Raw genomic sequence first — 22,199 nt, forward strand, 5'->3', positions numbered from 1 at the left:
GGCGTGCTGTAAACAGAACATTTAGCCTGTCATTAGATTGTTAACATGGTCAGTAAACTTCCTCTTGAGTTTTATGTTGACTTACATATTGAAGTCATGTATCTGGCAAGTGTCTTGTAAAAATGTGCTCAAAAGAAATAGCTCAAATACCACTTGCTTAATGTACTCCAATTTCAGTGTTTGGAAATGGCAGCACAAGCCAGGTGTGAGACTGTTTTCTGTAGCAGGGTACAACCAAAGTTCCTAATAAACTTGGACAAAGTTGACTGCAAAACCAGCATTTGGTCTGAGTCTGGGACAATGTTGCTTTATCTGTGCCCGTACTGCTGGAATAGGACAAGAAAATCAAGAAATCTGTATTCTCACAAGAATACATGGCTTGTGTAGGTGCTTACAGGTCACTGTCATTCTGTCAGATTTAGGCCCGAACTGCTGCTTTTGTTTGTATTCTTGCTCTTTACGTAATCATAGATTACGTTTAAAGACATGCTAATATCTTCTCATTTCTTAGGTCATTAGCACACTGGTTTAATTTTTTAAGTTCTTTACTGCTATGGGCTCCTTGGTCATCTCAGCACATTCAAACAAGGTCTTCTGATTATTTATTTATTTATTTATTGGTTAGTATGGTTATTAAACAGAGCCTATCTTCTCCAGGGAACAACAAATAGTTTTTCACTGTACAAAAAAAGAAAATGCCAACTGCCTAGGAAAAAAAAAGTGACATATATTTCAAGCTTTAATTAATGTATTCTGTTCCTGTAAGTTGTTTTGGCCTTGATTGATGTACATTTCTGTGCTGTTGAGCACTGCATGTTTTTAGGCAAGGAAAATCGCTACAGGAGAGGAAGGAGTGACTATCAGATAAAACTGTAGACTGCATAAAGCCCTGAGCAACCTGCTCTGGTGTCGCAGCTGACCCTGCGTTGAGCAGGAGGTTGGACTTCATAATCTCCTGAGGTCCTGTCCAACCTGAATTATTGACTGAATCACTACTAGATCACGTTGGGATCACCTCACCCAAATAGCTGGTGCTTTAGCTGAGGTGTCAGATATCAGCCATGGTATTGCAGAATAACACCTATATATTAAATCTACTTCCGTTTGGCCATTTGCAGATAGTAGGAAACATTTGATTTAAAATTCCTTTACATACAACAAAATAGTGTCTGGGCTGCTGTCATCTTGCTTTGAGACTTGTACAGGTTTGTTGGTTTATTTAATAAGTATCAGATAAGGAGAAGTAGTCACAGTTTCATATCACGCATAAAAATGTGTTGAGATGCACCTATGTTGCTTAAAATGTACATCAACAAACTCTGTGTTAGTGAACTAACGATTGTGTTTACGAAGTTGGATGGCTCTTAGGGAAACTGGGTTTCAAGTAGTTTAAATATTAGTTTGCTGAAATTTATCTTGATATATGGCAACATTAAAACTGTCCAAAAAAAAGGGTATGATAATATTTTAACATGGTAAGGGATTAAGATTTTCAATCCTCGGTTTTACTGAGTTCAGAATGACAATATTTTTCTTAATGTTCCCCACAGAAGTCTGGAAAGTGGATTATTGTCCATATTCCCAGGCTGCGCAGTCAGCAACTGCTCATAGGAGAGGATGGGGAAGGAGAGGGAATCCTTGCCATTTATCAAGGGGCAGCAGAGACTTCAGATCTGGCTGTCTGACAAGAAAGGATGGCTGTCCCAGTTCTCAGGATTTGGTCTCATTCTCTCATAAATCATAGTAAAATATTTTTGCTGCCAAAATTGTTTAAAAGCAGATCCCTGCTTCAGGTTTTTGGTTAAAGATGGAATTTATATTCTTCATTCTCTTCACATTTGTAATATTTGCTCTATGAGCACAGGACTGACTGTCTGATGACTGTTTAATGTTGTTAATTAGGTAGAGGTCTTTAAAAATGTCAACGTGTGTCATCTTTTGTCTTCAGCCCAAATAAATTTTAATTCACTGTAAAGATATTTAAAATTTCCACATAATTAAAACTCCCTGAAACATTGTTTGCAGATGACATGTCAAAGACATTCCGAGTTGCAGCTGGAAACCAGCAAATGACAGCTCTATCTAGAAAATACAGCCAGTTCCAGTAGGGTCAGCTTAGTGAGGCAGGGATGTAAAGGTAGGGAGGAAAGACAGGACCAGATTGCCTGGGAGAGGAACTGAATCGGTTTAGGTTTTCTCTGCCAGGCCTTTGGTCAACTCATCACCTGCAGGTCTTGGTTGCACCCCTCGCTGTTCTTCATGCGCAGCTCTGCGCCTGTCCCATCTCATTGCCCGGGTGCTTCTGTGCTGGCAGCTGCTTTGCTTTTGGCTGTTGGGGGGGTTCGAGTAGTGGTTTGAAGCATCATTTTTACTTTCTTGAAACGACTCCAGGGTTTTGAGTTTTGGCAGATGATTAGCTTTGTCTCTGCAGGGGACTCGTCATCAGTTACCACTGGGGAATGTTAAGAATTGATTTAACTCAGCCCATGAGCATTAGGAAATGACATATTGGTGACAGCCTCCCCAGCAGTTGGTGTTGCAAATAGTTTAGCTGTGAGCATAGACGCATAATTGTTGCTAGGTGCTTTCCTGCCGGAGAACCGAGGGCATCCCCAAACAAGCTACAGGGGGAAAACACGGGGATTGGATGGAGAGGGGGTCTGCAGCACTCATTAGAAACAAACAAACCAACAAAAAACCCCCAACAATATGTTTTCTATCTAAAGTTAAGTATACAAGTTTCCTCTTCAGACACCTAACTCCCATCTCTTCCTCCCACCCATCACTTCACATACGCTCGAGCTGCTCACTTGAAACAAAAGGTAGAGACATCTTGTACGTGTGACAAAAGAAAAGGGCCTTCACAAGCTTCTGAAAAAGAGCACTGTTCCTGGGGTGCATTTTGCGGGGCTGCCCCTGGCCCTCAGGGCGGGTGCTGTTAAGGGTGCATCTTACTGAAAGTCCCTTGGCTCTGCCAGCTGCAGTAACAAAGCCGCTCTCTTGGTTTTTTGCCAAGGGGAAAGGATTTGCCTTCCTGATGCTTTGCCACTTTCTCATTAGGGAGATGGGCCCTGGCTGTGTCGGAGGGGCAGTTTACCAACCTGCAGTGACTTTGAAGGAGAGAGCAGCGCTTCAGCCCGGCCTCCCCCCAGCTCCCTCACTGCACGGTGCCTCCGGTATGTTTTGCCCCAGCTGGACCTCCCACCCGAGGCTCGCTGCAAATCCAACCAAGCTGCTGCAGGCCTTTTGCATTTCATCAAGCAGCATCAGCAAAGTTGGGGTTTGCTCTCACCTCTAATCTTTACCACATCAAAATTCTGAAGAATAAAGGTTTATATGACTCCTAGTGCGAGGCACATTTACAAGCCCATAAGGGCTTCGTTTGTGAGCAGCTACTTCTGCAATCCTTCCACTTTTCCCCTTTCAAGAAACAAAATGAGCCTATTGCCAAAGAAAACAGTGTCACGATTTTTCTTGAAGAGGCCATGGTGGCTGCGTGACAAAACAGGCAGAACCTGGGTTGTTTTTTTTCTTTTTAAAATCACATCAGCACGCTGAGAACCCTGTAAATGTGTTTTAAAGGCTCTGAGGAGTTTGGCCATTTAAATGCTTTCTACAGGTCAATATTAATGTGTCTTTTTGAAATCCGATAGTACAGAATTACTTCAGCGTGTACACTCTGAGGGGTTGTCAGTGTTTTTAAAATTAAGCTGTGCTATTTTTGTGTTCATCTGTATGAGTTGGCAATTTTCATGCAAATTATGGATTCTTAAAATAACTAAACATACAAAAGAAATGTTGAGTTTCCTTCAGAGGAGAGCCTTGTCTCAAAGATGAAGCTTGATTTTAGTACATCTTTTGTAGCAGATTAAATCGCGTCTTTGCAGCCTAACACTTTTGGGTGATTATTTGTGGATCCAGTTAAACGAGGATCCACACTGCGCTCCAGATGCTTCCGATGTGAGGAACAGCCCCGTTTTAAACCGTTTGTCAGAAGTCGTGGTGCTGCTCGCTGGTTGCCTTTTCCTGTCGGTGTAGCACGACGAGCTCCAAGTGCTTGGGTGCCAACACAAAGCTGCAGAATCCCAGTTTCAATCCATGCAGATGAATTTTCACTTTATTATTTGCTTTAGCGGCAGCGAAGGGCTGGGAGCGGGGCTGGAGATGAGGAGTGGACGGATCATACCTACACCCAACAGCAGCCCGACTCCAACCTCACTGTGTCTGTAAGCTGTCTTAAACCCCTCCACACGCATCCGCTCAATTCCAGCTGTGTAAATATTTTTCTTCTCATGAAAAACGTCGATCCGAGGTTTGGATCATCCCGATAACTGATATCCCAGGGGTTTATATTTATTTTTATTTTGCAGCAAGCACAGCCGCTAGGTCCAAAGTCGATGCCGGGGCCGAGGACGCCAATGACATCCACGGCCGGTGATCCGGGGTCGGGCCGAGGTGCTGAATCACCGCGGGGGGGGGGGGGGGGGCGTTGGGGGGGGAAGAGGCGGTGCCCGTCGCCGGGGCAGCACCGGGCGCCCCCTCGCTCCGCCCCGCCCCCTGCTGTACACGTCACTTGTTATGTCTCCACCGGCGGCCGCGGCTCCGCCGGGGCGGGGACAGCGGCGGGAGGGAGGCGGGGGGGCCGTGGCCCCGCGGCGCTGACAGCCCCCCCACCCTGCTCTCCTCTCCCCTCCCCGCCCCGCGGCAGCCCGGCCTCCGGCTCGGCTCTCCCCGGCCCCTCGGCGGGCAGCCCCCGGCGGGAAGATGTGGGTGAAGCTGTGCTGTTTGCTGCTCTACTTCCTGGCGCTCTTCGTCCTGGCCAGGGTGTTCGAGGCCGTGGCGTGGTACGAGAGCGGTTTCCTCGCCACGCAGCTGGTGGACCCGGTGGCGTTGAGCTTCAGGAAGCTGCGGACCATCCTGGAGTGCCGGGGGCTGGGACATTCTGGGCTGCCCGAGAAAAAGGATGTGCGGGAGCTGGTGGAGAAGTCAGGTATGGGGAGCTCCCCCAGCGGCCCACGCGTGGGGAGGGAGGTGGGTCCCCTGCCACCCCCAGCGTGGGGAAGACGATCCCCGGGCGACCCCCGCATGGGCTCCAGCCGCCCTTGGGATGGAGACTCGGGCACCGCTTCCCATGCCTGTGGGCCAGCGCGTTCGCAGGGCGAATCTGGGGAGCGAGCTGGTTTCCCCCACCCAGGACCGAGATGCTGGAGTGGTTAAATGGAGGAAGGCAGGGGGAAGCTCGGGGATGGTGACGTTAAAAACCTCCGTGGCGTTTTAAGACCAAATAGGCTGCGTGGAGGGAAGGCCTTGGTTAGACGGGTCACCGAGAAATGGTTCTTCCCGATGAGTTACGCCGGGTTGCTGTGGGCGGTTGGGGTCAGGATGGCGAGGTGGCGGTTGCACAGATGAGAGCGAATATTGTCTGCTGTGAAAAATGAGGAGGAAAGAATCCAGATATATGCAGCGGGTTACTATTTACAGCTCAAGACAGCTTTTTTCCCCTCTATTCCTCTCCCTACCCATTTGCTGATTTTATTTATTACAGGTATTGCTATCAAGATGGGCACTGAGGAAAGCAGCGATTTTACAGCTGAGGGGCAGAAGGGATGGGTACTGAGGGATGCAGTGGTTTTATACAAGAGGAGCAGAAGTAGATCCTACGTACAATAAATGGCTTGAAAACAGGCAGGGAGGCGTTTTGGAAGTAGGGAAAAGCAGGTGAAAGAGGTGGACTTTTGAGGGGTGATGAATAGTGAAGGACAAAGAGCAATAGAGATGTAAGGAATGGAAGAGGTGTCTTGAAAGTAAGGATGCTGGCCTGGAGTAGTCAGAGGGAGCTGGCCCCAAGGACTGGGAAATGGGGCTGATGTAATAGCTGTGGTGCCAGCCAAGCAGGAAAATGTGAGTAGTTGTTCTTAAATAGATGATCAAAAGGCTGCTGATCTAGGTGAGAGAGAAATCCCGGTGATCAGGATACACAGTGAGGGGTTTAAATGTCCAGACAGAAAAAGAGAAGGATTTGGATGAATATATTGAGTGCCATAACCTTAAAAATGCTAACTCCTTTTAAATAATTGATATTAATGCTGGGCATTTAAATCTAATTTGCTTTTGTTGTTCATTGCTTATTTATGTTGTTTATTAGCTTTGCTGCTCCAACAGTAAAAAGCATTAGGCGATTTCACTTTTGTTTCCAATCACTTTCACTCCTTGGCTGTCAGGTACTTTCGTGATGTCATGATGTTTGGGTTGCAAATGCTGCAGGGAAGTGTTTAACTCCAAACAAACTGTATTAACCGACTTCTTCAACTGCCATGGAAACACTTCTCATACCAACAGGCTTTGCAGCATTTTTCTGTAATTTTTTTTTTTTTCTCTCCTCTAAATTCTATGACTACTTTTGGAAGGGGTTTCAGCTGTAACACTTTTATATTTTGAAGGAAACAGCCTTTTTGGACAAGGCTTAATTTCTTCAAGCTTAATAGATTAGTTGCTAGAATGCTAGTTGTCGTGAACAGCGTTTGTAATGATTGTGAAACAAAACATGAGAAGGAAATTAGATTACAAAGGAAACATTATCATCTCATTTTACTGTGAGCTCTTTGCATCAGTAGCATTGAAGTTCATGGGAACTTTTTCCAACTTTGCAAACAGAAGGCAACAGCTATGTTATTCTACCTGCGATTTTTACTTGCAATGGGACAATCGACATGTCTTTTTGGTACAAAATTATCGATTGAAATTATGGAAATCTGTTTGAATTATCAGTGTTAAGAAGTTAGTTGCTGCAAAATTACTATCCCGTGTAATGAAAGCAAAGGTACATGAATTAAAATTGCTCTCGGCCACTGAATATTGTTATTTTCAGAGAGTGAGGCTTAGAAGATGTTCGTTCATTCTTTTGTGCACTCGGTTGCATGCATATAATCTGCATGCATCTGTGTAATCAGAAGCATAGCGTTCTTGTCTTCTGTGGTCTGACAGCTGAAGTCAAAGTGTTCATAGTCACGTCACTATAGATAGAATTATAATAACTTCTTAGCTTAGCTACCTTCGTACTGAAAAGATTCGAGTAACCTTGTAAAAGCCAGTTAGTGAAACTGTTATTAGAATTTATGACGTGATCTTTCTCAAGTGTTATTTTAATTGAATTTCTCTATTTGTCTCTTTTTCAGGAGACCTTATGGAAGGAGAGCTTTATTCTGCTCTCAAGGAGGAAGAGGCCTCTGAATCGGTTTCCAGTACAAACTTTAGTGGTGAAATGCACTTCTATGAACTTGTAGAAGACACAAAAGATGGGATTTGGCTAGTTCAGGTAAAAATAGTTGATCATTTATTTTTATATATTTATCACATCCAAAATGTGTTTCAAAGGAGGAGTTTATGAGGGTAGTTAACTAGTCATAAAAGTATATAACAGAGAGAGGGTGACTAAACTACATCAGGGAGTTCATAAGGAGTACATCTGTTCAAAAAAACCAAGAAAGGCTGGAAGTGACAAGAGTTCCTATACAGACAGGAAGAAAAAACCCCTATTAGTCTGTGGATTGCTTTTTGAAAACCAGGTACTTTAGAACCAGGAACGAAGCAAAGCACCACACACTGAAGTACATGGACTATGCAAGTACTTGGCCCTGGTACTGTGAGAGCTTGTGTAACGCGTAAAATAGGTGCATTAAGTATAGATGCTCCCAGCTGGCACAGGAGAGGTGCCTCTGGTATTGCGTTTCCTTTTGGTTGTACTACATGCTCAGACCCAACCAGTTTAAGTTTCTGTTTACCTAAGGGGCTTAGAGCACTTTTAAAATCTCTGTTGCCTCTTCACAAAGGCAAGATCTCAGTGTGCTACTTCGTAGGCTAGCAGGCTGCTTCTACAGCATATTCCAGTAGCTTAAAGTTAACCTTCCCCCAAACCTTGTGCGCCCACCGATTTTAGAGCATGCTTCCCTAGGACTGCATGAGAATAAGAGAACCTTTAGGAAAAGAAAGACAGATTTTTGCAAAGAGGATTCTGAAACAATTTATCAATGCTCTTGAGAACATAAGTAATTAGACCAAAATGTAAAAATGCTTTTCTGCATCAACTTCTCTATTGATTAGAGATTTTGTTGTTGTTGTTTTTAAGGCGTAAGTTTCCTGCTAACAGCCACATCAGGCAATCAAAATTCTCCACCACAAAATTAATTGTTCAGTTGACAGCTCTCCTGCCTGGTTTGTCTGGTCTCCTCACTTCATGTTTTCTGTTTAAATAGATTGTCAAGATTTAATGACTTCCTGCTATTAGACCTGCACTGTCACCACATCAGATCTCACCCTAAAATAGACAATGAGAGGACAGATTACCTTCACAGCCAAAATGGCATTTGTGTTTTGGGAATGATGTTTTTGGAGTTTATTGAATCTAAGTTTCAGGTTTAAATCATACAGAAGGGCATTCTTCAACCAGAGAGTGAGTGTTGAAAGGAAGTTTACACATCTCCAAGCTAGTTGACAAATACGAGCATGAATATGCTATGAAAAACCTTCCCTCCTCCCCATGCAGCTCAAAAGAGTAAAATATAGTAGTTCTCTGTTGTCTGTTGCTTGCAGAATTTTAATTGTAATATATTTTCAGCTAGCTTCATAATAGCAGATCAGATAGGCTGCGTTTTGATATCTCTAGTGTGATGAATGTTGTCATCATTCTGGGAATATTTGCACAGCTATTCAGTTGGTCACAATAGCTGTGGAAAAAAAAATAGTGGAATTTACTGAATAATTTACTTGCTGAATGCTATTTGTCTGTTTCTCCACAATAAAAACCACTAGACATGTCAAATTTCTTTTTTCATTCTTGCCTTTAGAGTTTTCATCACTTCTGAGTTTTCATTTGTTCCCTTCCCCACCATAAGTCCTGTCTGGATAACTCCTGTGCTGGATTCTTTGTGTCCTTTCACAGGTTTTCCCATGCTCTTTTCTTAGACCTCATCGCTGCAGAGCTGTTTTTTATCATCACTTTCATGTTCTAATTCTTGATTACCCTCCCTTACACATTCTCCTTTACTGTTAAGCATCCTGTGGAAACTTTACAACTAATTAATCAGCTCAATGCTTAGGTGGGATGCCTCATGGATGGGTTTGGTGACCATGGAGAAGGTTGGAGCATTCCCCTGCTCTGCTGTTGCTACTAGCTGGGAAGCAGAGAGGATCTCCAGATCCTTTTCAGGGTCCTGACCCTGAATCTCTGTTCCACGGGGGCTGCTGGAAAGCAGTAGAGGGAAAAGAACAGTTCTGGCTCAGCTAGCACGGTGGCTGTTGGTTGAGTTGGTGTTGAAGACTTTATGATGATGTCTGGGAGGATGGGAACTCTGAAGATTATTTGTATTTTTCAATGCATGTAAATTAAATTTCTGGGGTGGCACAGGCTGGTAATGCGATAGCCACCACTGTCTGCAGAGAATCAAAGGAAAAAGAGGAAACAATTATTATTTCTTGATATGTTTGACACAAATTCAGATGTGAATTTATCATTTAGAGCCAGCAAGATGACTTCCTTGAAGAAAGTCAAAGTCCCTACACAAGGAAACAGTGTTTTGTGGCTTTGTTTCTTTATTTTCTGGAAATCCACATGCAAAGCATCTAAGTTCAGTGATAATTTGTTTACCAGTGTAGCTATTCACAGGTGTCCTCTGCTCCTACATGGAGCTTCTGTAGAGCCACAGACAGCAGCATGCTCTCTCTCCTATTAGCTCATGATCTCATCACCTTTCCTTTTACGCCCTTCTTGCTTGCCAGCTGCTGTTGTGCACTTTGGCTGGCAAGGAGGACAAGTGGTAGTTTCTAGAGCTGCTTCTCGTGTTGGTGGAGGAGTAACGCATAACGTTCTGGCTTTTCCAGACTCTGCTATGGCTCATGCTCTCTGCCTAGTCTCTAGAAGCCTGTCAGATCCAACAATATCATAGTCACTGTGACCTTTTAAAAAAGGTACAGTAAATGATCTACAAATAAAAATCCTCTTTGAATGAAGTTAAAATCTCAAGTAATGTATATTTTTATTTTTAAAGTCTGTATTGTAACATAGTGGTAGAGAGAAGTAAAGGGAACTTTCTTCCTGGCATTGAAGCAGGAGGACAGGCATTTTGATCATGTCTGGTAGAGGTGCAAAGGACGTTATTGCAGATATAAAAGGTTGCAGTCTCTTCTGCATCTCATCTTATTCAAGTGGTGTAGTCACAGAGCAAGGTTTTGGTGGTCATTCATTTGTTCTTTTGCTTGCATGCAGGATGAGTAATTTTCGTATTTGCTTTTTTAATTTTGCCAGGTGATCAGTGATTCTCGCTACAAGGAAATTAAGTAGAAACACTCAATTCTTTTCAAATACATCATTTAGTTTCCAGTAGCCCTTCAGGATCGTTTACCATAAGATACCCGATTTTAACTTTCAGTGTCCTTCTTGAGAGTCTTCATATCCAGTCAAGGGTGCAGAATACCATCAGCTAGAATGTAATAGTTCTCATATTGCCTGCATATCTGTGTTAATTCATTACAGAAGCTCATTTATTCTCAGCCTCTGACTTAATTGACAGCTTAACTGAGCTGTTTGTATTGGTGCATAGATCACCCCACCTCCCTTGAGAAACTACATGTAATTTTGAGGTGGTTAATTTTTGCATGCCATGATGGATGTAGTCTTCTGTCTTGGCCTGTTTTGATCTAATTTCTCATGGTCTCTTTCTCAGAAAAGCAAAGCAAAAAAATCTCCAGACATCTTTAAACCATATGGATGGATTCTGAACCACTTGTGAATTCTTAGGAAAGAGTGACTATGTGGAAATTCAGTTTCATCAGCACAATGCTGAATAATAAACAGAAAGTGAGATGTCTCAGAATTAATAAAAGTCCAGACAGTCATGTAGAAACTTACTGATGTTATCTGGAATAAGTGGGCTTTTCCCCATGCTTCTAATAAATAACTCACCAGTCCATTTATAATTAACTGTATTTCTGTATGAGAATTGTCCAAGTATTTTTACATCCGTTTTATCTATGGCAGGATAGTTTGGAACATAGCTGTTGATTATAAAGGGTTCTATGAAAAGCACATAAGAAGCTTAATTACTACACCAGGGTTTTTGAACCTTTGTATCTTTGTGGATCCCTAAAAATATTCTAGCAAGTGGCATGGACCCTCTACAGTAATATCAGGCTTTCCTTGCTCATTTATCCTCTGCAGGCACAGTGGAGGAGTTCCTGGGGATCTCGATATCTCCAGCTGGAAACTGCCGAACCAGACCGACAGTTCTCGCGTACATACAACCTTACCAGTTCATGAAATAAGTTAGAAATCAGTTTTGCCTTTGGCAAAATCGCGCTGTTTTTTCTGATTCAAATGTCAGTAATCCTTCAGAGAAGACTGACTTGCTGAGGCTGGGCGAGGATTGACCGCTCCCAAGAGAACGACCTGTACGTGTGCATGTGCAGCAGGAAATGGTGTCTTTTTTTTAATAGGTTTTGTTGTTCCCAATGGTTTAAAGCCTGTCACAGTGCCCTAGTGCCTGGAGTTGATGAGCACTTGGGGTTCTTGTCTTTGTGGCTAAGCTGTAAAACCTAGTTTTGACTATTCGTGCGTATTCAAAATTGTGTGCTTTTGGTATGAGCAGGTGTGCCCGACACCTGGTATCCTGGCTAAATTCCAGCGTAGATAATGCCTGAGCTTCCCTTGGCGCTTTCATTTGGATACAGTTTTCCTTTCATGGCACATGCTCCTATCTGATAAAGCCTGAGAGATACTGCCAATGTGAATATTTTTCCATCACAAAAAATATATCTAAAAAACACATGTGCATCGCTTAGCTCGGAGCTTCTGCTGTGTTGTGATGATCTCACAATTCTTGCTTTTTGCTTTGAGTTCTTTTTTTAGTGTTGTTCCCATCTCTGGCGCAACGTAACACAAATGGAATGACTCTTAAACTAGTACGGCACAAGGCTGTCAAATGTACAAAACAGACAATTCATCAGGATGTTTTTCCCTTTAGCGTTACTGAGGTTACTTTAGGTTCTTGAGCCCGTTAGAAGCAGTAATAACTAGTTTTAAGAGCTGATTTTTAAAATGTCCTCTTTAAAAAAGCTTTCTGTCGAGGATGTTCACGTTCTGTGGGAAGTTATCCTTGTGTATACTGTGGTCTGCAAAGTACTCGGGTTGCTGCAAGTTGTTGGAGTGGAGGCAACTTAAGAGTGTTGGTTTTGTTCCAGACAGTATAGCTGGTCTTGTGCATAGTACATTGTAGGGATTATTCCCCATTAAAAAAAATACCAGTTAATCCTATTTTAGTATCTTTGTTATGAGGATATGTGTAAGCTCTTTCCCCCATTACGCTGTAATTCTTCTTATGCATCAGGTGGTTAGTACGTTTCTTTCCTCTGTAGATCTTACCCGTAGGAGGAGAGAAAATGATTGAAGGAGCTAGAATTGGTTAAATTAATGAGAGTTGAAATACCATGAAGTATTGTTAGTTTCGCATTTGTCCATCTCTGACTTTCATTCTCATGCTGTGTGATATTTGAACATTTTTAGCTGTGAGTGAGCTTCAAAACTTACTGAGAGTACATCTTGTTACAGTGACCTGTTTCGAAATCTCTACATACCTGTCTAAAAAAGATTGAACAACATCTGGTTTAAATGCACAAAAAATAGGAGAATGCTGAAATAAGGCTGCTATCATGTTGTGCTCAAGAACACAGAGTATCAGAGTAGGAACCTGTCTTGGAATATCACATTGCTACAGCAAACTTTTTAATAGCACCAGTGTTTCCTTGAGCCACTTCAATTTCTGTCCCATCTTTTACTGGTATTTTAAGAAAGTATGTTTCATAAAATAATTTAAAAAAAAATCCTTAATGATAACTGGGAAATTAAGTAGCATCTGCATCGATGACAGTTATGAAGTAGATACTGCGATATCTAGGCATCTACCTGAGACACTTTTGTTTTGGATTAAGCAAGAGAGGCAAAGTGTCTTGCCGACATTGTCCTATTTTTCCAAGTGTTTGTATCTTCGTGTCTCTGGGGTATTTGTTCTTAAAGTCTGTTTGCTTCTTTAATGTCGTAACTATAACTATTTTAATTTGGAGATCAAAATTATTCTATTAATTACATTCTTGATTGGCATCTTTTGGGACAGTTCTGGCTAATTTAAAGTCAGGAGAGCTCTTCCGATGCAAAAGCTACCTATTCACATGCCTGTTGAAATCATCAGGATTTCAGTACTTTCAGTATTATATGTCCCTAGTTGAATTCTGTTTTCATTTTGTTTTCTGTGGTATCTGGAAGCTGCCTTCTAGTACTTATGGAAACTAAACAAGAAAACTCAGGTCAGAACATGTAGAAATAAAGGAGATTTCCAAATCCCTGTCTTTGCATTTTTATTTTGCACATCTTGGTGGCATGACGTACCTGCAGTATTTCACAGTTGTCAGCTGAGAATCTCCTGACCTTTGGGGGTACGGTGTGGTTCTCCCAAATTCACAGATGGAATACAAAGAAACTTATGCCTGAGACTTCAGAAAGTTTGTGGATGGATGGAAGTTTGTGGAAGTGAGGGCCTGGCCTTCTCTCCACTATCTTCTTCCACTGAAGAAGCTAGTAATTTCTATATAGAGATGGTAATTCAGACCCTGCAGCAGAGCCAGTCCTCTGGCCTGGGTTAGGTGTAGATCAGAGAGCAGATCTATCCTGTGATGTGGGATTGTTAAATGTCAGGGTTGCTTTGATCCTATTGGAGATTCTCTTAGCCCATTAAGATGATTAATGGATTAATTAGGTTACCTTGATTGTCATCTTTGTCACTCTGACATATGATACGTTGCAGGTTGTGAACACAGCTAATAATAAGAAAAGCTTGAAAGGTTTGTGTTCCTCTAAATATGGTGTTTGTTTCCCAGCTGTGCTAGCTAATCTCATAAAAGATACCTTCTTCTACGAGCTTTGTCTTTATTTCTTTAAAATGCAATAGAGCATATGACTGAAAGGGACCTTGATGAGTGAGTTCAGCTCTGCTGAACTGTAGAATATGCATTTAGAAAATACCTTGCTGTCGCTCTTAAATCGTAAGTTGTCTGAGTGTAATATTCCTATTGACTGTTCTCAGAAACATGTATCTGACTTCTGCCGAAAGCGTATTCGTGGCTAATTTGTTCTTATCGCGCTTAAATTGACATTGCCTTTTAGTTTTACTGACTCCTGATGTCTACCCCACTACTCCCAGTACATGAGATCAATCAACCAGTTTGTTTTGTCGGGCATGAAATATCCCGGGCTTTGCTTATTTCACAGCCAGTTAATATTGATGACTTAGAGTTCTCTTTGGATCAACTACCAGACCCAAGCTTTTCCTCCCATCGCTGTTTCGAACTGATGAACTCCCCAAGTGTCCTGTTCATTACTGATTTCAATTTTTTCTGACACTCTGCATGACAAGATTTGTGCAGCTCTTCCTGTATGGCGTTATAATCCTCTTTTGTGCATAGATGTGCTTCCCAATTTTGTGTCATCTACAGATGGCTTTGGGAGCCTCCCAAATTTCCACAGGAAGAGCATTAATAGGAATATGTGCTGAACTGAGCTCTAAGGTAAATCTATTAAGAAGTCTGATAGCACTTTTCTGGCATTTTGATCACTTTAAAACTTTTTTTTTTTTTAAACTCACTATAAAAACTTCCCTCCAGTTCTCCTGAAAATTTTCCATGTGGCACAGTACAAGATACCCTACTGAAGTACAGACAGAGTACTCCATTCCTTTTCTCGTGAAACTCAGATCTTTTTGTCCAGGAAAAGATGGATTTTTAACTCTCAACTTAATCGGGAATGAAACATCTTTAGTAATTCCATGCTGGAAAGGGGTGGAAAATTCAACTGTCTCTGCACCTTTAAAATTTGTTCAACAGTTTTGCATACTGTTGAGATCAAACTGGTAGGACAATTTTTTTTTTTTCATTTGCTCTTAAATATAGTTGCTAACTTGTTATTCTCCTGTCAAAATGTCAATTGCTCTGACAGGGGTTTTATAAGAAATCTTCACAGGTTCATGTGTAATTTTGTGTGCTCGTTCTGGGACGGAGATTACCTGCTTGCTCTGATTTAAGTGCATTAAGTTATTTGAGTTTTGTTTCTGTCTTCAGGTGATACAGTCTCTTCCCATAAACTGGCTAATCTGTCCATAGCCAGCCAGCTCCTCTTCATTCAAAACTGAGTCAGAGCATTAATTTCATTTTAAAAAGAAAATTATCTTACATTTCTATCTTATTGTATGGTGATCCTGCTGCTTTCCCCCCTGTTCTATTCTTATTCATGCGATTGAAAAATCTTTTGGTTTAGCTTATAATATTCTTTGTATGGTCTAACTCAAATTGCTCGTTTTTCCTTATATTTTTTGATTTCTTTTACATCTTTCTTTACTAGCTCTTCCTTTTGACCTTTTTTCATTCTTCGTACATTATCAAACTATTTCTTCCTAGCAAGGACTTCCAAAAAGATGTCAGAAGTGTGGGACTTGACAATTTTTTCTCCCCTTGCTTGAAATAGAAAATCCTGATTGCTTTAACACCTTGCACTTGAAGAATTTCCAGGCCCCTTCCACATTCAAATTCCTGGTCTTCTCAGTCACAGGTTTTTCAGCTAAATTTCCTAGTTTATCCAAATTCGCACTTCTTAAATAAAATCTGTTACAAGTGTTTGCAAGTTATCTTTAATTTAAACTGAATTGCATTGTGATTGCTTAACCTGCAGTATTTTCTCAGACTCCCTCATCCACAGAGATCATGACTGCTTTCCAAAATACAAAGCCTTGCCTCTGTGTGGTGAACTCCCAATGTTGTAAGTGGGTGTTGTCTGCCAAGGAGCAGCTGCAATGGACATGTTTATTTGGGTTTTTTTGTCAAAATGACATAAAAAAAAAAAAAAAGGCATGAGCCCAAGAAATTTTACAGAGCTTCAGTGTGCAAAACCATAGTAGGGTTTTCTCTTGTTACAAAATACAAACTGCTAGTTCTGTTGTTGTCCTTCAGCATAAATAACCTTCTAAAAGAGGAAAGACTTTATCATAGGAAGGGAATTAAACTGGTATTAAAAAATCCACCAGTAAAACCAGCCAGATGACAGTAAAACATACCAGTGACCACATTTGCAACAGATCTCCTTCTCTTGATACCTAAAGTGAATATTGTGTTATCAGACAGAAGAAACAGCTGAGCAGCGCGATTCTCCTGCACATAACATTAGCGTATTCTCAACTGTGCTAGGCTTTTTCAGAACGTGCAAACAGAATTTTGGAAGCAACCGATCTCTGAGCAGTTGTACCAAAGAATAATCCAGTTACCAACATTTTTCCTTTTATGCTTACTAATAAAACGTAGTGATTCCTTACTATGTTGGATGCATTAATTGTGCCGTAGTAGCTCTGAGGATATACTGGTGTTAAGGTGTCTTCAGGAATGTGGTCTTTTTCAGTTGAAGTACATGAAAAGAAGCAGTTCATTATATCCAAAATAATTGCCTCAGTTACATTGGGTGATGTAAAGAAGCCTCAGTAATACGGCAGATTTCCCCAGTTGGTTGTCTCGGTTCTTGAAGGTTACGTTTAGCTAATCAAAAAGGCTTTTCTGTGTGATGTGTATGTTTTGAGAATAACTTGAAGGATTCTTATCTAGATGTTCACTCTGGTTTTATTTAAACGTTTTGGGCACAGTGGAATAGGAGTGTAATCTAACTTCAGTTTAACTTTGTTTCCCTACGTAGAACGTTCTGCTTAGTGAATTCTCTCATTTAAGTTTCTGAGAGGATGCTACTTACCACAAAGCAGATTTTTTTTTTTTTGAGTCTCAAAGGCTAGACACGTTTTCCAGCTCTGCATAGAGTACATAGAGTGCTGTTCATCACAGTGACAACTGAACTTCCAGAGGAAGGCTGACATTTGAGGTTATTAAGTCAGAAAATGGTTGGGTGAAGTTTAATGGCGGGTAAATAAATACCTAACAAATGGAAGTTTCAAAACTTGATTTAAAAATATATTTTAAGTGGTTGCCAGCAAGCGTGCAGAAGCATGTGAGGCATTTCTAAAATAGAAACTGCGACGGCTCATGGAATAATGCATGATCAGTCATGTCATTCAAAATTACCTGTCAACTGCAGGCAGGCAGGTTTTTCTTTTTCTTTCTTTTTTTTTTCCCCTTCCCTGTACAGTTGTAAGGCAGAGGATGAGTGCTTATTTTTTTTTCATTTGCATCTGCAGAAGCTCACATGTAGGTAACCTGAAGTACTACTTTAATATACTAGGTTAGAACAAATTAGACCTTGGGATATATCACAGTGAATTATCATCCTGAAATGGCAGATAGTACATTGGAGTTGGTGGAACAGTCACGTCAAGTTACAGACTGAGTCACTGGCAAAGCTGGAAGGAGTCAAGATTTTTAGGCATTATCTGGGAGTTTAATCACTAGTTTCCTCTGCTTAGAAATGGTTGCTGGCAGTCTAATCTGGTACCAGGTACATACATTCCAACTCCTTTTACTTGCTCTGAGACAACATTTCTTTGGTATGTTGTAGCTTTTCATGGAGAATTGTAATAAAATAATGGTCTTCTTTACTGTGAAGAAAAGGAACTTGCTGCACGCTCTTCCGGTCTCTCCCACTATGAACTGGTTAATGATAATTTTGTTATTTTCCCAAGGTTTTTGTTAACTACCACTGATTTTAGTATCTTAACAGGTACTTAAAATGCTGATGCACTTTTGTCTTTCTGCAGAAACTATTTCTGTCTTAGACCTTCACTCTCCAAAGACACTTAGTGTGACTACCAATTGTATATAACTATTGTATCTTCTAAGAGAAGGGGAAAACAGTATTGAGGGTGACTATATCTCTGTTTTCATGAAACTTGCTCTTTATTTTGGAAAGCGAACTTACTGTGATACTAAATTATTATTTCCTTTTGGCAATAGGTCATAGCAAATGACAGAAGCCCACTGGTGGGTAAAGTCCACTGGGAGAAAATGGTGAAGAAAGTGTCAAGATTCGGCATACGTACTGGCACTTTTAACTGTTCCAGTGACCCCAGGTATATTCTTAAAGGATTATCTAAATCCCAAGAATATCTTAAGGCTCAGCTGCGTTCCGGCAGCAGAGCTTGCTGTGTTGTAAAAGTAGCTGTGACAGAAGGTGGTTTTATTCATGTTTTTATCTCTACTAAAGTCTGTTCAGAATTCTCTATTATATTATTTATCAGCATCATAAACACAGATCTGCAGCTTCCTAAAGCATCATGTGGGAAATACCTGCTTAGACTCTGTGGAGTGTAATACAGCAATGGAAGGGAATGAATAGAAGAATCTGGCCTTATAGTCCAGGCATGTGGGGACAAGAACTGCACTTGCTTAGGACAAAGCTGAATATATATAGCCCATGTAAGAGAACTGTATCAGTTGTAGAGTTGTTGCATTGCCATCTGGAAAGGAGAAATGCAGGTTAGCATGAACCTTGCAAACAGTGCCTGCTTCTGACAAATTATTGACAAATCCTGTTCCCTGCGAAATGTGTGCATGTTTACACATAAACCTCTACACACCCTTTGACAACATACAGCGTGCTGTGCAAGATTCACTCTTGTTTGCATATGATTTTGAACAAGGAAGAAAAGCAGAGCCAAAGAAGCTATTAATAATTCCAAGCTGCTGTAAAAAGAATTTTTTTTAACATCTTGTTGGAAACATTTACTTCACATGATGGGAGACTTTGTCTAGAATTCCAGTGGTATGTATCGATATGCACATGTCTTACACAGCTTAAGTCCTAAATGTTTACAGAAATCTCAAAGTTAATCATAAGAGAAAATTCTTAGACTTTGCGCTGCTTATGCTAAATAGTCTTGTATAATCAAAACACTGGTATGAGAACATCTTAAAAAATTGGCAATGTTTCTCTTTGCATAGCTCCTAACTAGTCTTAATGTTATGATCAAATACAATGTTTTAATTCATTTTTTCCTAATACAAGAAATGTTTTGTTGAGTAAACCCTCGTGAATAACTTTCATCAGGTTGCAGCTGAAATTCAGCAGAACGCTGCATGCTTCAGTAATCAGGATACCTTTATTAGTAGGGTGGTATCTTAGGGCTTCTTCTAAAAATGTTACATTCAGATTCCTGAGTTGGGAAGTTGTAATTGTCTAAATATAAGTTGATAGACCAAAACCAGAGAGGATGTAGGTTCCACTGTAGCAGCTTCTTGGCTGGAACGCCAAGGAAAAATAGCTTCTAAAACTAAAGGTTGATAGTGAAAAGTCAGCTTGCATATTTTTCAAGTCCAGTGAGAAAGCATGTATGACTGTATGGCCTTGTTTACTATAAAGACCCGTGGAAATTATTCCTCTTCCTGCTTTATGAATACGTATCTCTACCACATTTCTGTAAGACAGATAACAAACATATTGTAAGAATAAACACACTTTGCCAGAGAATACTGGGTGCCCGTATTTCCTACTATTATATATAAAGATTCCCAGATGCTCAGCGTGTCTCTTTTTTGGGCTCATAACAGAAATTTAAGGACTGCAGCTCCACGAGTATGAAACTCTGTAATCTAACTTGTCATTTTCTTTGTAGATACTGCAGGAGGAGGGGTTGGCTGAAATCCACCCTCATTATGTCAGTTCCACAAACCAGTACCTCCAAGGGAAAAGTAATGCTTAAGGAATACAGCGGGCGCAAAATCGAAGTGGAGCACATTTTCAAATGGATCACAGCCCACGCTGCTTCTCGGATCAAAACCATCTACAACTCCGAACACTTAAAAGAAGAATGGAACAAAAGTGACCAGTACCGTGTGAAAATATACCTGTTTGCCAACCTTGACCAGCCTCCAGCATTCTTCTCCGCACTAAGCGTAAAGTTTACTGGAAGAGTAGAGTTTATTTTTGTGAACGTGGAAAACTGGGACAATAAAAGTTACATGACTGAAATTGGTGTCTACAAGACACCATCGTACATACTTAGGACTCCTGAGGGGATTTACAGGTATGGAAATAATACTGGTGAATTTATATCACTACGTGCCATGGATTCCTTTTTGCGCTCATTGCAACCAGAAGTTAATGATTTATTTGTTTTAAGCTTAGTTTTGGTTAATCTGATGGCTTGGATGGACCTGTTTATTACACAAGGCGCTACTATAAAGCGTTTTGTGGTTCTTATAAGCACTTTAGGGACGTATAATTCACTACTAATTATTTCCTGGCTACCCGTGTTAGGTTTTTTGCAACTACCCTACTTAGACAGCTTTTATGAGTACAGTTTAAAACTCTTCAGGTACTCTAACACAACTACTTTGGCTTCTTGGGTAAGAGCCGACTGGATGTTCTACTCCTCACATCCAGCTCTCTTCCTCAGCACATACCTTGGTCATGGTTTACTAATTGATTACTTTGAGAAGAAAAGAAGACGCAATAACAACACCGATGAAGTAAATGCTAATAATCTGGAGTGGCTGTCAAGCCTGTGGGACTGGTATACCAGCTACTTGTTTCATCCTATTGCTTCTTTTCAACACTTTCCTTTTGACTCGGATTGGGATGAAGACCCGGATTTGTTCTTAGAGCGGTTGGCCTTCCCCGATCTCTGGCTTCACCCTCTGATACCAACTGATTACATTAAAAACTTACCGATGTGGAGGTTTAAATGCCTTGGCATCCATTCTGACGAGGAAATGCTGGAAACCTTTCAAGACAGCGAAAGTGACTCTGACAGTGAGAACAAAGAGGTCTTCAGCAGCGAAAAAGAAGTCTCGGAGGACGATGAGCTAAACACATTTCATAGGCGCAGTGAAGGCGAGCCTCAGTGTGGCACCGAGACCTGTTCGTGTGCCAACAAATACTGTCATCACGAGCCATATGAACGGAAAGTGAGATCCTATGGCTCATACAGCACCGCAGGTGACATGGAGCCGGATTGGTCAGCTTGGCCCTCCGAGATGTTGCACTGTACAGAATGCGTTGTGTGTCTAGAAAATTTTTCAAATGGTTGTCTGCTCATGGGCTTGCCGTGCGGCCACGTGTTCCACCAGAATTGCATCGTGATGTGGCTGGCCGGCGGGCGACACTGCTGTCCCGTCTGCAGGTGGGCTTCGTACAAAAAAAAGCAGCCATACACGCATCCGCAGCCTTTGTCGACTGATACCCCATCTTAGCTGTGTGCTGATGTCCTTTGTAAGCTTTCAGGATATTACTGCTTGCCTTTTAAATGTTAGTCACTTAAAAGATTACGTGGTTTGAAGTTTTAGTTTAAATGTTAGTGCAGTGATCTAAAATATACATGATGCTAACGTTAACGACAGAATCATATGGTTGCCTTGTATGTTGAACTGAATGCATACTTACCGTACAATAACTTTTCCTTTTCAACATCTGGAAACTTGATGCTGTTTTTGTAAGCACAAAAATCAAGCCTACAACAGAAGCATATTCCAGCAAACATTTACAAGTTAGGATGTGGGTGAAATTGAAATTCTAATCGGAGACAATTGCTTAATTTAAGTGTTTCTTATTTTAGAGTCTGTTCAGCACATCTTTGTTGAATAATGTATGTTGTAAGACAGTACCATTTAAAAAGAAATCAGTGAAATAAATTATTTTAAAAGGATATTTGTAATGTTAATTGTTTTGATAAATATTTTGTGTGTATGGTTACAAATGTCTTGCTGGTCTGATTTATCTGTGAGGACAATAAAAATATAACATAACTTTTGTGACTAATAAATCATCTCCTAGTGATGCAGGAATTCATTGCTCCAGTGTTAGCGACTGGCCAAGCAGAAGGCAATGGGTTTTCACTGGGAACTTCTTCATTAATCTGCTGAGTTGAGGTGCTTCTCGGCTTGACCAGGGGCTTGCCAGTTGATTACAAACTGCTTTATCAGATGGAAACCCACTTCTACCAGCTGTCTTGCCAGCACCCTCATCTGCAGCCACCTAGGAAGACTTTAGGGTAGCCCCTCTACAGCCTCAAAGTAAAATGTTGTGAAGTAGCAGAATATTGTCATGCAGTGACAAAAGTGGCTTGTAAAAGTAAAAATTGCCAGATTCCAACTGCTGGTATTTTGAAGTGATTTTTGATTTCTTGCAGAAAAGTGATAGTTGTTGGATGCCGTGAAAAATTGAGTCTGTTTTCTTTATA

General features: G+C 41.0%; 1 protein-coding gene across 4 annotated transcripts in view; it reads left to right on the top strand.

Moving 5' to 3' along the window:
* The first annotated feature begins 4,525 nt into the window (after positions 1-4,525).
* LOC129206428 (charged multivesicular body protein 3) overlaps positions 4,526-22,199 on the top strand; it is a 35,108-nt gene continuing 17,434 nt past the window's right edge. Inside the window, exons 1-4 of one of the 4 annotated variants that reach the window (XM_054825530.1) lie at positions 4,533-4,990; positions 7,176-7,315; positions 17,977-18,092; positions 19,635-21,870. In XM_054825530.1, the coding sequence (XP_054681505.1) occupies positions 4,765-4,990; positions 7,176-7,315; positions 17,977-18,092; positions 19,635-21,213 (2,061 nt within the window). In that variant the 5' untranslated portion in view covers positions 4,533-4,764 and the 3' untranslated portion in view covers positions 21,214-21,870. The other 3 variants (XM_054825536.1, XM_054825537.1, XM_054825531.1) reach the window with 3 other exon arrangements.

The sequence above is a fragment of the Grus americana genome, chromosome 4 (assembly GCF_028858705.1).
Source record: "Grus americana isolate bGruAme1 chromosome 4, bGruAme1.mat, whole genome shotgun sequence".
NCBI lineage: Eukaryota > Metazoa > Chordata > Aves > Gruiformes > Gruidae > Grus > Grus americana.